Source organism: Lolium rigidum, chromosome 6 (genome assembly GCF_022539505.1).
Source record: "Lolium rigidum isolate FL_2022 chromosome 6, APGP_CSIRO_Lrig_0.1, whole genome shotgun sequence".
NCBI lineage: Eukaryota > Viridiplantae > Streptophyta > Magnoliopsida > Poales > Poaceae > Lolium > Lolium rigidum.
Genome location: NC_061513.1, coordinates 174811334 through 174824801, shown reverse-complemented (window position 1 = coordinate 174824801; position 13468 = coordinate 174811334). Strand labels below are relative to the sequence as shown.

Here is a 13468-nt window from a genome sequence, read left to right as displayed (position 1 = left end):
AGTAACATTGAATAAGTTGGATAGTCCATCAAGAGAATCTTCATTGTATTCGAAATGCACAACATCTCCCACTTCTATATCATAAGCCCTAATTAAAGATTTCCAGTAAGGACCACAAATGTATGTCCTCAACCTATCTTTTCTCAGGAACAAATCATATTTGCGGAAATTGGGTGTCCTCGCAACTAGCCAATTCTTTGTGAACTTGTTCAACCGCTCTCTGAAGGAGCAAGGTACATTCTGTATGTACACAAAAAGTGTTAAGTTATAAATAATATGATTGGCTACTGTATCACAATGAATGGAAACCACATTATCCAGTTTCAACATGTCTTACCACACCATGTAGGAATCCGAGAACGACGATAACATTGAAACTTGTTGTTTTCCTCTCTGCACGGCCACAATTTTCAGAAGGTTGCTCACAGCCAACACAAGTCATTTCGGCCATCACCTATAATAGAATTGGAGAGATTTAGGAGATGATGTAAAAAAATTACAATTTATGCATGCACATGTCCGTTTACAGTATGTAGTATAATGTACAACTACGGTTGCACGGTACATAATGGAGAGCTATGGTCTGCTTCAGCGATCAACGGGTGGTGTCCTGGGCCAACTTCACCCGTTCGGGACTAGCTTCCTCCACGCCGTCGGCTCCATATCGGACAGCCACGAGATGCGTCCGACAGCCACGAGGTGGTCCATGCAATCTAACTTTGTGGTGTGTCGTTCACATGTTTGTATGTGTTGGCAATTAATTGAATCTAACTAGGGAGAAAATAACTTACAAATGAGCTGACAAAACTAACATTACTCCTTAAATCCTTCAAACTTAAAATCCTGAACTACTAGAAAAAGAAGTTGTAATAAATCTGACAATACGAGAACTTGTTCAACCTCCAAAGTGCCCCTATATGTTAACAAAATGCCCCTAATTACTTTTAAGGGCAGTTTTAAAAACAAGGTACATTCTGTAGGTAAAACAAACATTAAGGATTTGTAAAGCATGTATTCCCTACAAGATGTTAATACTGTATAAGTACAATATTCTATCTTAAGGATCTACCTGCATTGTATTGTTGTAAAAATAAGTAAGATGTCCAGAGATGAATGAGTAAAAATGTTTACTATAAATGACAAAGACAAGGAAAATTGAGTAATCATGGATGCATAGTTACATGTAGACATTCACTTGCACTACACCATGGACCAAACCTAAGGGGACCTCTACTGCCGAGAAAATTCACCTAACATAGCAATGTAACTTACGGGAAAGGGTTTTCTCCGGTAGTTTGGCCTCGCTCGCTTTAACCCTGCTGGCAAATGTGTTTGTCGGCCGGTATGTGACTGGCTGAGTTCTACAAGCACTGCGCTCCTTCGGCGATTTGTGCTGCCTGCCCGGAGGTCGAGACCGGGCGACACCTCTTCTTCTTCTGCCCGCAAGCGATGGCCCTTTAGAGCCGCCTTGGTGTCTCCATTCCGCCGGGGCTACCTTCGATTTGGGACCTGCCAGCCCCCATCCAGGCCCCTGCCAAATTGGAACGGTTCAACTGGAACGGTCAAACTGGCCAGGCCCAGTAGGCCCACCACGTTGGGTCAATACCCGGCCCGACACGGCGACACCCCTCTTTCATCGTAGGCGCTCTCTCACGGCGTTTCCTATATGCCGACCAGGTCGGCACATGCACCGCGCCGCACACCCCCCACGCGTGGTGTGGGTCGGCCCGGTTAGGCGATTTTTGCATGTTTTTTCTCCTTTTGCTTTTTCTTTTCCGTTTTCTATTTTTTCTGTTTTCTCTTTTGTTCTCTTGTTTTATTTTTCTGTTTAAAAATAGTTTTTGAAAATTTCAAATTTTAAAAATGTTCAAGTTTGACAAAATTTGAAAATTTGAACAAATTTTGAATCTTGAACGAATTTCAAAATTTTGAACAAATTTTGAATCTTGAATGAATTTCCAAATTTGAATGAATTTTAGAATTTGAACAAAATTTTAATATTGAAAAATTTTGAAATTTGAATGCATTTCAAAATTGGAACAAAATTTTAATCTTGAATGAATTTCGAAATACTGGACGAATTTTGAAATTTGAACAAATTTAAATTTTGAACGTTTTTCAAATTTGAACAAATTTCAAAATTTGAACAAATTTTTTATTTTGAACAATTTAATTTTTTTGGATGATTTTAAAATTGTGAATGAATTGAAAATCTAACATTTTTAAAATCTGTAGACATTTGTTTTTGAAAATATGAAAAGGCCTGTAAAATTTTATAGTTTTTAAAAACAAAACTGTAAACAGAAAAAGGAAAAGGAAAAGGAAAAGGAAAAGGAAAAGGAAAAGGAAAAAAAATAAGAAAATGAAAAAGAAAAGGAGGTTACCTGATGGGCTGCGGCCCAGTTAACAGCCGAATCGACCCAACGAAAATCAACGATAATGGGCCAAGCCCACAGACGACCAAGGTTGTGTGGGACGTTGTCGGCGCCGACCAGGTCGGCACATAGCACCACCCCTCACGTCCCTTCGATTCCCCTCTCGCCGCCGAGATGCTCCGCCGCCAGCCGCCTCCAGCCGCCGCCACCTGCTCGCTCCAGCGATGCCGGACACATCCGCCGCCGTCACTTGCTTACACGGCCTGGGGCACGGTCTCCTCCGTCAACCCCCACCACCGCGGCACCCTCCGGCTCCCGCGCGCACACCGCTATAAACCCTAGCTCCGCCCTCTACCGTCCCCTACCGGCCATCGGCGGCGGCCTCCCGCGTCGCGGATCGCTGGTGATGTTCCGCCTTCCTCACCTCCGCAGGATTCGTACCGTCGCCAAGCCACCCCACCTCCTCCGCGTGTCCCCGTGGCAACTATATCCGTGGGGTTCGGATTGCCGGCGCCGCGTCCGTGCACCCGTGCCTCTGGCTACTCCCTCCGGCAGCCAGGCCTCGTCTACGACCTCCGCCACGACCTCCCGTGCTCCTGCTCCTCTACCCCGACGCCTGCGACCACCTCCTGGACCCTGCGTCGACCTGGGCTCCTCTAGTGCTCCGGCTACCCTGTGGTGCTGCTACTTTCGCACCTCAGGCTCACCTCCCCGTGCTGTAAGCGCAAAATCGAATCCAATAGTGATATGAATGTAGGGGATTTTACCCTGTTCCATTTGAGTTGTGATAGGGGTAGAATTATTTGCTGAGTTGTGATAGGGGTAGAATTATTTGCTCACAACCTGTATGTGATATTGTTTGACTGTGCTGCATGCTACAATTATTTGTAGTTTATGTCAATGTCTAAATATATTGCCACTGTTAACTAGGAAAATTATCACTTAGGTATTTGTACTTTATATCTCAGCAACTGATGTCTTATTTCTTTGATGGTAAATTGCCTTCATTTAGCTTCAGAGGTAATTTATTTGTATGGTGCAGCACTGTGCATTAAGCTCTGGATTTTTTTGTTTAGGTATTTGTATATTTGGGAGATCAAATATATTTATCCAAATCTGGAGTAGGTGCCCTGAGGTGATGAACACCACGCTGAAGGTAGCTTCCTCGTCTGCTGCTTTAGTTTGACGTAATTATGTGTTGATGTTGTGTGTATGATTGGCATTTGCAGGGTTGCACTTTTGGTGCTTGATGCAATGGCTCTATAGAGCAAGGAAGACAGTGAGAGGTGAGCATGGTGAATTCTCTGTATTGGTTGTTTCTGTTGTGCTCCAGTAGGATAATGTTTAAGGTAGCGACTAAAATTTTCATGCACGTGTGTGGGTTGTTTTAGAGACGATTTCATTAGCTATATGCTTGAAATGAATGCAAGGATAAGTTACAGTTTCGTTGACAACGCTTTCGTTGTCAGTGCGTTACAGTTTTTCAAAGAATATTACAGTTTTTGATATAATTTCTAATGCTTCTGCAATTTCCATACCCTCTGTTCCTTTTCTGATCGGTTAATCTAGATTTGTGCATAAGTACTATACTAAATGGAAACAAACTTCTTTTTTCTCATAATTTTGAATTTGTTTTCAGATTAACATGGTTGTGCCGCGTCTGCACTTGGATGGTTTTATTTCCTAAAGTTTTTGCTGTGTGCAGTTTGAGTGCTCTATAACAGGTTCGTGTGCAATATTTTAACTGCGCCGGACATTTTTCAACAGAGATTTCTTTGCCTGAAACGGCAGGCCATAATGGACATGGAAAACAAAAAAACAAAAGCCATGTTGATGGTGTGCCCACTCTGATTATATGTGTATATCAATTCTCTGTCCATCCCATGTCCTTCTTTATATTTAAACTTTGATAAATCTTTGCGCCTACACTTGTGTAGCAACCCATTGCTATTTGCTTTCAACCATTCTCGCACATCTAGCTTCCACCAGGCATTTCTTTGTACACACTAACCTTACATGCAAGTATTTTGTTAATGCGGTGCAATATACTGGTTATTTGCTACCTCAAACAAATTTAAAAAGTGGAAGCCATCGAGAAAATAAAGTGCCAACTATGCCCTCTCATAGGTTATTGAATTGATTATTTATAACTTATTTACTTATTCTGGATACATAGGCTAGCTATATGAAATATGCTTCTAGATTACACATCAATTTACACTCAATTCTATGTTCGATGTTTACTGCAGGAACCTACTTTAGTATTTTTCTCAGAGTACATGCATTAGTTCTCCATAAAAGGCTGGATTACTAGAAGCAATTAAATGAGTGCTGGATAAACAAAAGTGAGATTTTGCTACCCCTTGTACATTGCAGGCCATGGACGCATGTATTCTTTCACTGAGCCTGTAGGTATATTTCCCAACTCAGATATAGCCCTTTTGAGAGAATGTATGTGTGAACATGGCAGTCATACCTGATTTACGGTTTATTAACTCATTTCTATATGTTCTTCCATTTTGTATTCCAACATCAAGTAAGGTAGCTTCTAAAATCCTAGAATATCATTTTTGAAAATACTAACGCAATTCTGATTTCTGTAGAGTATTACTTAAACGACTACAAATGCTTTCTTTTAGTGGTGGTCTGGCGGATAATTTTTTATTTACATGTGAGTATGAGAATCCTTATGATCTTGATACTTTGTAAGAGATTAATAGCTTAGGCCCAGTTTATGAACCTTCTATTGAAACTGGGATGCTATGCATTTGAGTTCAAGATGTTACTGTGATGTGATTCAGAGATATCGTTGTATATTACTATATCTGTCATACTCTATATATTCCTTCAACATATCAGAGTGAATGGCATTTTGTTGCTATATCTCCGTCTTGCACCTTAATTCTTGTAGACTGGATAGAAGGTCAAATGCAAGAATTTCGCAACAAACTGGATAGAAAACAAATCACTATGTGAGTGTGCTCTACCTTTCTTTATCTGGTATTTTATATTTCACATCACTTAAGTAATCAGTAAGCTCATATATCGGATACAACAAAACTTGAGACAATTCTACTCTTGCCGGCCTTGCTCGTAGTTTTTGAAGATAGTGGTCAATAATTTATTCATGTATCGGTATTTCTACAATCAAATGCCTTTTCTTGCATATACCCCATGGAGGCAGTAACTTTAAGTTGTATGATGTTAGTATAGGTTGCAAGATGTTGATGTCGGAAAGATGTATTATGGAGGGTGTCACTAGGAAAGTGAAGGGTCAAATGTTTAAACCGAGAAATGCTTGTCTTGTCAAAATGACTTTATCTAAAAAGAGGAATGTGTTGTTCTGAAATTGCATTTTATATTCATGCCGCCGTCTCTGCTAGGTGCGTCGATCTCACCTCCTCCGTTCCCTGTGCAGATGCAAGGCGTGCGGGTACGACCTAAAGCTAAGCTCTCTGGTGCTGTACATGGCGGCCGGCGTGACGAGGCGGCGGTGGAGGGTGGTGGTGTTTGAGGCGGACGTAGGGTGGTGGTGGTTGCTGTGCTGCAAGTGCGGCGCCCACCTCGGGTACGGCTACTACGAGCATGACACCACCGCCGACAGCAAGGCTCCCCGGTAATCCTGCTAATTAACCTGCTAAGAGCCCCTGCTGGTTCCTGTTCGGATGCAATGGTGAATTGTGATGAGGCTGCATGCCATTATCTTTCTACACTCAGCTGAACTTTGAACTTGAGTTTACCTGAACTTGAGTAGGGAATTTGTTGAATTCTAGAACTATCCAGTGCTAAATCACATCATATTGCAAGTACTGCTATGGAACGGTGGCAATCTGGCCCTTTCATCAATTATAGAACCCAGGTTGTTTGATACTTGCAGAGAAAGATGTTTGTTTCTTCCTAGACACAAAATGATCTGGAAAGATGCTTGTTTCTTCCTATACTCCAGTCACCCTGTAATATACTTGAATAGAAAAGACACATTTCTGTGAAGAAAAGAGAGGAGGAAATTGGGAAAGCCTGCTAAACCATCTGAATTGGGGAAGGTTCTTCTCATCCCAGTGGTGATATAAAATGTTAACCGTCTATAGATATTAACTTTTATTGTCAGCTGTGATTACTTGCTCCTTTCTTTGTATAGAATATATGTGAAAAATCAAGAACTTAACCTCAGGTTTCAGATAGATAATAATTGGACCTTATAAAGGTATCATCTTGTTGATTTATTACCCCCATGCACTTCTGTCCGCACCTGCTTTCAATATGTTCATGTAGATGCACTTATTCAGAGAGCTCATCATTATGTTATACTGCACTGAATGAACAAGATACTACACACCCATAGAAACTTAAGAAAAGCAAAGCATTCACTAGAGAATCAATTAATGAGCTTGCACAAGTTCCCTATTTATGTGGAACTATCAGTCATGAGGTGATTACTAAAGGTAGATAAGGGCTCAACGAATTCCCTATTTATGTGAGCAGCCATTGCTCTATGAAAATCCGTTGCTGCAATTTGTAACCTCTTGGTTGGGTTTAATGAACATAGACCTCTGGATTCTGTATTTTGTGAAATTCTTGATAATTTAGAACCTCTGGCAGGAGTTTTGTCCACCTAGTTTAAGGAACATAAGCATATTGGATGTCGCATCGAATCTTATTTTGCACCTTGAAGCTATTATCAGTCCCTTTGTCTGAGTTGTTGTTAACCTGAGCTATTGCATCAGTTTTGGTTCATCTCGCTGAAAAATCAACTTTATTTGCAACAAATCTCTTCTCCTTCGAAGACTTACCATGCCAATTAATCATGATCTCGTTGTATTTTTGTCTTGGGATCTAATCATGAAGTTCGCCAAGGAGTACCAGAAGCATATGACTGGCATGGAGGAAGATCTTCCTGCTCTGGGGCTGGAGCGCCTCAAATAAATGATCAAGAAATGCCAGGCTACGCCCTGTTCCACGCAGGGCCTCGGCGACGAGAGAGACGTCGCTGTCCCAGGAGGTAGCCAGTGCTCCGGGGCTAGCCATTGCTATGGTAAATAGTCCTGTTAACTTGTTCTTTGTTCGTCTCTTGAGGGTCGGGATTATGTCGTCGCTTAGGTGTTGGCACAAGGAGTAGTCAAGAACTTGGTTGAACATTTTCCCCTTATGCTGTTGTTCCTTCAAAAAATTTGGTCTCAATTTCATCCTGTAGTTGTGCTAGCAAAAGTTAACTGCTCGACTGCGGACTTCCTGCTGGCATCAGATTTAGCCAACTCGTGCTCAAACTATGCCTGGTTGCTTCCTTTCTGGTTGACTGATTCTTACGGGGGATTTTTTTTTGTTTGCTGCAGGAATGGGTTCCAGAAGATTGACAAGATCAAGGACTCTAACAGGCAGTCCAAGCAGCTGCAGGAGCTCACTGGGAAGATGAGGGAGTGCAAGCGGTAGGTCTGGCGGAAACCTGCCATCTGCTTTGATAATGTAGCATATCATTCTTACTGCAACATGTTCATCCTTATAGTGTAGCATATCATTCTTACTGTGAGGAGAGAACAGGCTGAATGATTCAGTTAAAAGTGAATTTCCTTGTCGATAGAAAGGTTAGAAGGAAATAAATGGCAGCTTTAAACTTTATGTAGTGTTCATTATTTCTTTGTATAATCTTTACCTCGCCCTACTTTTATATGTTTCATATACCGCTCGTCCGCAAATGATGGGTATGAGGTGATGGAAATGTCAACGGTTGCATCTCATGGCAGTGTTCTGACACCCTCCTTATCTAGGTCCGCTGTCATGGCCGCCAGATGCAGAATCCATGGGGGCAAACCATGTTCGTTGTCGTACGGAAGCCATGCCACAATGGGTATGCATGACACTTATTCAATGTCTCAGGACCATCGAGCATGATCAAGAAGAAATACAGAATGTTCTGAGCAGGTATGTACATTCCAGCGACAGATGCTCTATTTCAAAATTCTAAGCTTCCTGGCGGTTTTATCTTGGTGACCATATGTATTGCTTCAGATATTAGAAAGTTGAGATGATCAGAATAATTTAAATCTAAATGTTTAGAAGAACAGGTATCAGAATAATTGCAGCCGTATTGGTACTCTTGGCACATCCTATGCTATGCTATTATCAGAAAAAATGGAACTGTAGCAATTCCATTACGACACATGCTCGGCTAAATCACCTGTCACCAGGACATGTACAAATTTCGGAGCCCACTCCATCCATAGTGACTTAGGAATGTGCCGTCTCTCACCCCCATCAAGTACCATGCTTTGATCCAAGTTGGTGCTCAGAGAATTGTTTGCAGATGACTGAGATAAAATTCTAAATTCTAAATTTATTTAGAAGAATATTACATATGTGAGTACTGAGTATAATGCAAAAGAAAAATTGACCTTCTCGGCTCAATCCTCTATCAAGAAGCATATGAAAATCATAAAATTGAAATAATCTGATTATCTATGAAATACCTTAGTGGTCTTCGTTGTTGGAGTCTCATGGTTCAGATTATGCCCACAATTTTTATTTGAGTTTCTTAACAGGTCAGAGGTGAAACAATAATATTTTCAAGTTAATCAAGTGTGCAGTCTTTATACAGTTAAAATGTACTGTTGGCAGAGTGTTCTAATTGATGTTTCCAAATGTAAGTTATGCATGATCTGGGTGTCCCATTTCAAATATGTTTGTTTGTGTCTCTCATTCTAACTTTTGTTCCTCTTGATGCAAATATGTACTTGCTATTCTATAAAACATAGTATGGTGTTGTTTAGATCCTGGCTCATTAGAGACCTTGAAACATGCATGAAGAGGAGAGTTGTGCTCCCTGCCAGACATATGCATAGTCCATTGACAGATCATCTATTCTTTTACTACAACATAAATCCCGAAACCTAACTGTTCTTTTTCGATTGACTGAATGTAATGAAGACGAGCTGAAAAGGTTGGAGATCGACAGTTCATACTATAAATCCCGAGACTTGCTGTTCTTTTGGATTGGGTATATTTAATGAACATCCGTTGAAAAGGTAGAAGATCTCAGTTTGTTGCTTCCACGGTTCCACCTCAGGATCCCAGTTATAAATTTGCTTCTTTTGTGTGCTTGTGCAAGTGCCATTCTTTTAATTTTTCTTGGGGTGTCAGACCTGTCGCACTTTCTCATGCCTTCCAATGAATTTCTTAATATTAGGATTTGTCCATGCAAAAAAACATATCTAAAGGACAACTGGAGATATTTAATGTGGAGATTTTAGAAGTACACAATTACTCCTTAGGATTTTGGAGATTAAGCCCGAAAGAGTTCTGTTCCGTGTCTTCGACCATATGTTTGTGCATTGGCTTACGAAGTGGACAACCATTACCATGATCAATCATGTACGTCAGAGTTTGCCTCGCTATGCTTGCATGATTAACTCACCAAAGTATACTTGGTAACGTTAATGCCAGGACTTACCTTTCCGGTAAATACAGAAAAATGCCTGAAACTTCGCAAGTTTTATGCCTCCTTCTATGCAGTGTTTTTACCTGAATGTCCACTCTTCCGTTTCTGTGCAGATGCTATTGGTATATTGGAATCTATATGGTCTGTTGTCACCAATTGATGTTTAAGGTCGCCCAAGCGGTTCTAAGTCTCTCAGCAAGCTACCGGTCTGGAGTCGCATACAAATATTTTTGGAGATTGCTTTGCGTGAAAGGTAATCTGCAGCTTGGCATGCCATATGGTGATCTATGTGTATGGGAAAATATCTAGTGATACCACACCTCACATGATACCATGATATCACTTTACAAAATTTAAATTTTTAAGTGACAAAAAAATTTACAATAAATTTGTGGCTGTTCACAAGATGTGTGTTTACATTGTCTAAAATTTTCAGATCCAAATTTAAAATACACAAAGAGAAAGAAAAAAGACAAATGTTGTGTGAATAGTGGCATTTTGTGTTTTTGTCTTTATGTGACACTATTCATGCTGGATTTCTCTTTTTTGTTTCTCTAAGGATAATTCGAATTTGTTTATGAAAGTTACAAGGTATGTAAACACACATCTTGTGAACACACAAAATTTTAGTTCCAATTTTTTTGACATTTACAATTTAATTTTTAAAGAGTGGTATCATGGTATCAAATAAGGTGTGGTATCACTAGATATGTTCTCCTATGTGTATGTTCTTTACCTATTTAATATAGCGATGATGTGGTGTATAGGCCACATGGATATTTGTGCCTTTTTGAGCTTATCTGTGAGAAATCAAATGGAGTTGAGATGACCACTATATAAGAGTTGCGTGTTATGAATCTACATATAGGATTGGTAAGTATTTGTTGTTTACTCGACGGTTTACCTTTAAATAGGACATTGCATTGTGTTTCACAGTGTAAACTGCTCGTATGCAAAACTAAGATTGATGACTTGCAGCGCAACCAGAACTGGTGTTTTCTTTCATGTGATGGTTGTACTTGGAAGTTAATTCTAGAAGATACTGTTTAGAGGTATTCCAAGGAGCATGCTCAAACTAAACCACGAGCCTAGTTAATAGGATTTTTAGTTTACTTCAGATAATTATTATATTGCAGCAGGAGAAAGCTTTGTTGTTGAGGTGGTTTTATTTTGTGATATATTACCTCTGTACAGAATTATAAGACGGTACAGTGTGGTAAAACGTCTTATAAATCGGTACAGAGGGAGTAGGCCAAGACTGAAATCAGTAAAAGTGTTAATGTTCCGGTGACTGAAACCCATATGTGCTGTCTATCGAGCCTACAGAAATCTCTATTTTGGTTTGGAGGAATTAGTTCATGGGTGTCACCATTTCATAGTAGTAATTCTTAGAAAAGACGTCCCTTTCCAAGTCCTTCGGTTTTACCAATAAGGCTACATTATTTTTGCCTTTGCATCATCTGGATCATATGCCGGCAAAACATGGTTCAGGGTTATTACATGCTTTTCTGTTTGCATTGTGTAATACTCACCTATTGTTTGCTAAAGCCAGGCAAGGAAGTGGCGACAAGGGGGTCGAGTCACCTGGGATTGATGCAGCTCTTCTTTCAGGATCAGACACTCCACCTGCTATTCTGGTTTGTATGGAAACGGTTATTAGTTGAGCCCTTTCAACCCAGTGACTTATAATGTTCAATTGAGGAAGACTCTCCATAGAATCTACGGGCAGTGAGAAGGCCGGGGATATAGTTGATGCCATCTAACCAATTTTCCAAAGAATGCAGTGCCTCGGGCGTTGATTTATTGTTGCCTCACATTTCGTAGATGGTTGTTGGTTGCCGGCATTGAAGAAAATTTGTTTGACAATGCACAAAGAGGTCGACCATATGTTTCATGCCGAGACATTATGGTTGCTGGACTACATCCATTTTGATTGTATCCTATTTGCCTTTTTTTTAGGCCAGCCTATGAATAAATGTATCAACAGCGACAAACTTTTTATTTGTTGCGGACTAAGAGGTGAAATTGAGGTCATGATGTTGTCTACCCTATTCACACCAGTGTCTGCAGGTTGAACCTGTTATGTTGAAGCTATATATATGGTACAAATATGGATAAAATATGCTCCTCCTTGACTATAACATGTACGAAATGGAGTTGTGTTTTCTGCTACAGTGTTCTTTGTGGTGACAAAACTAGATGATACGGATTTACGAATTTACGTGACGTAACCTTTTATGGAGATTTCGTGGGAACTTGCAATCAAAAGAATGATAGCTAGAAGTTCCTTCTTATTAGTGTATTATTATTATAAGAAGAAGAATAAGGAAACACAAGTAAATCTACTATGTCGCTAACCATATGAAGCCAGGATGCAGACAGCGAGGCGAAGCTCGCCTATATACCTAGTTCTATGTACATCCCCTGGTGTTTTTTTTGGCTGTGCTTTCCTTGATATTTTGGACCTTCTTAGAAAGGTAAACTTCTTTTTATGCAGAATGGATTTTAAAAATACAAGCCTTCCAATTTTTGAGAATTTTGTTACTTGTGCCATGTTGTTTAGTAGGCAATCATTCTATTGTTATTGTTTAGTAGGCAATCATATTATTTATAACTGAACACTATTATTGTTTCAGTAGACACAATTTAAATTGAACTTCAATTTAACTTGAACCTCGGGCACCAATTAGGACTCTTGTCAAAGTGCTTCAGTAGATTGCTACATATTGAAGCACTTCTTCGAATGGGCTCTGTAGGTGTATTATTGAGGCACTCCTGCAAACTGTTCCAATAGGTGTACACCTACATGGGCACTTCTCCAAACTGCTCAATAAGTGTACATCTACAGTTCTCGAAACTGCCCCAATAGGTGTACACCTACATGGGCACTTCTCGAAACTGCCCCAATAGGTGTACACCTATAGGGGCACTTCTCCAAACTGCCCCAATAGGTGTATACCTATTGGGGCACTTGTCCAAACTGCCCCAATAGGTGTATACCAATTGGGGCACTTCTCCAAACTGCCCCAATAGGTGTATACCTATTGGGGCACTTGTCCAAACTGCCCCAATAGGTGTATACCAATTGGGGCACTTCTCAAAACTGCCCCAATAGATGTATACCAATTGGGGCACTTCTCAAAACTGCCCCAATAGGTATCACCTATTGGGGCACTTCTCAAAACTGCCCCAATAGGTAGGGCATTAGAGGCATTTTGGCAAAAGTGCCTCTAAAAGGGGGTATTTAGGGGCACTTTGAAAAGTGCCCCAGGGCAAAGTGCCCCTAAATCCCTACCGTGTAGTAGTGCTAGCGTTGTGGTGCTGATGGTAGCGGCCGTGGCGCCGCTCCTCCTCCTCCTCGCCGGCGTGGCGCGCGCTGACTGCTTCGACTACTGCTTCAAGAACTGCATCGCCAACGACCAGTCCATGAAAGACTACTGCAACTTCATCTGCGCCCAGACCTGCGACCCCCCGCAACCGCAACCCTCGGCGGCTGCTGTCGCTGCCGGCAGCGACATGGGATGCCAGCTCTCCTGCGCCAGGACTGCTTGCAACCATCTGGGTACAGGTAATCCATGCGCACCAACTTGGGAATAGGATTGGATTTGAAATGTGATGTGGTGGTAATTTTTCGTTGCAGATTCCAAGGCCGTGGAAACCTGCT

At 40.9% G+C, this 13468-nt stretch overlaps 1 protein-coding gene and 1 long non-coding RNA gene across 22 annotated transcripts; both read left to right on the top strand.

Annotated features, from left to right (window-relative positions):
- Window positions 1-2690: 2690 nt before the first annotated feature.
- On the top strand, window positions 2691-7798 carry LOC124666329. 6 transcript variants are annotated; one of them, XR_006990862.1, is made up of 9 exons: window positions 2691-3093; window positions 3452-3531; window positions 3605-3661; window positions 4015-4099; window positions 4625-4787; window positions 4979-5347; window positions 5794-5991; window positions 7221-7407; window positions 7706-7798. It is a non-coding gene; the product is annotated as an uncharacterized LOC124666329 (long non-coding RNA). The 6 variants fall into 6 exon arrangements; XR_006990864.1 differs by having other exon boundaries at window positions 2692-3093; window positions 4625-5046; window positions 5287-5347; XR_006990863.1 differs by having other exon boundaries at window positions 4625-5347; window positions 7239-7407.
- Window positions 7799-7857: 59 nt separating this feature from the next.
- Window positions 7858-11855, top strand: LOC124665584. Of its 16 annotated transcripts, none has more exons than XR_006990631.1 (4): window positions 7858-8291; window positions 9294-9391; window positions 9918-10057; window positions 10572-11855. XR_006990631.1 is itself a non-coding variant. In XM_047202982.1 (3 exons), exons 1-3 carry the CDS (start codon window positions 8170-8172, stop codon window positions 11491-11493), a joined length of 399 nt encoding a protein of 132 aa, XP_047058938.1. In that variant the 5' UTR covers window positions 7858-8169; the 3' UTR covers window positions 11494-11855. The 16 variants fall into 16 exon arrangements, 2 of the variants coding, with proteins under 2 accessions (XP_047058938.1, XP_047058939.1); XR_006990625.1 differs by having other exon boundaries at window positions 9553-10057; XR_006990629.1 differs by having other exon boundaries at window positions 7858-10057; window positions 10572-10677; window positions 10783-10856; window positions 11357-11855.
- Window positions 11856-13468: the final 1613 nt, after the last annotated feature.

Excerpts from the sequence above, each read along its gene's own strand:
- LOC124665584 (XM_047202982.1), top strand. The coding sequence starts at position 8,170 with ATGGGGGCAAACCATGTTCGTTGTCGTACGGAAGCCATGCCACAATGG. Across the intron at positions 8,292-9,917 it reads ATACAGAATGTTCTGAGCAG|ATGCTATTGGTATATTGGAA; the intron begins GTATGTACATTC and ends GTTTCTGTGCAG. Across the intron at positions 10,058-11,356 it reads GAGATTGCTTTGCGTGAAAG|GCAAGGAAGTGGCGACAAGG; the intron begins GTAATCTGCAGC and ends TGCTAAAGCCAG.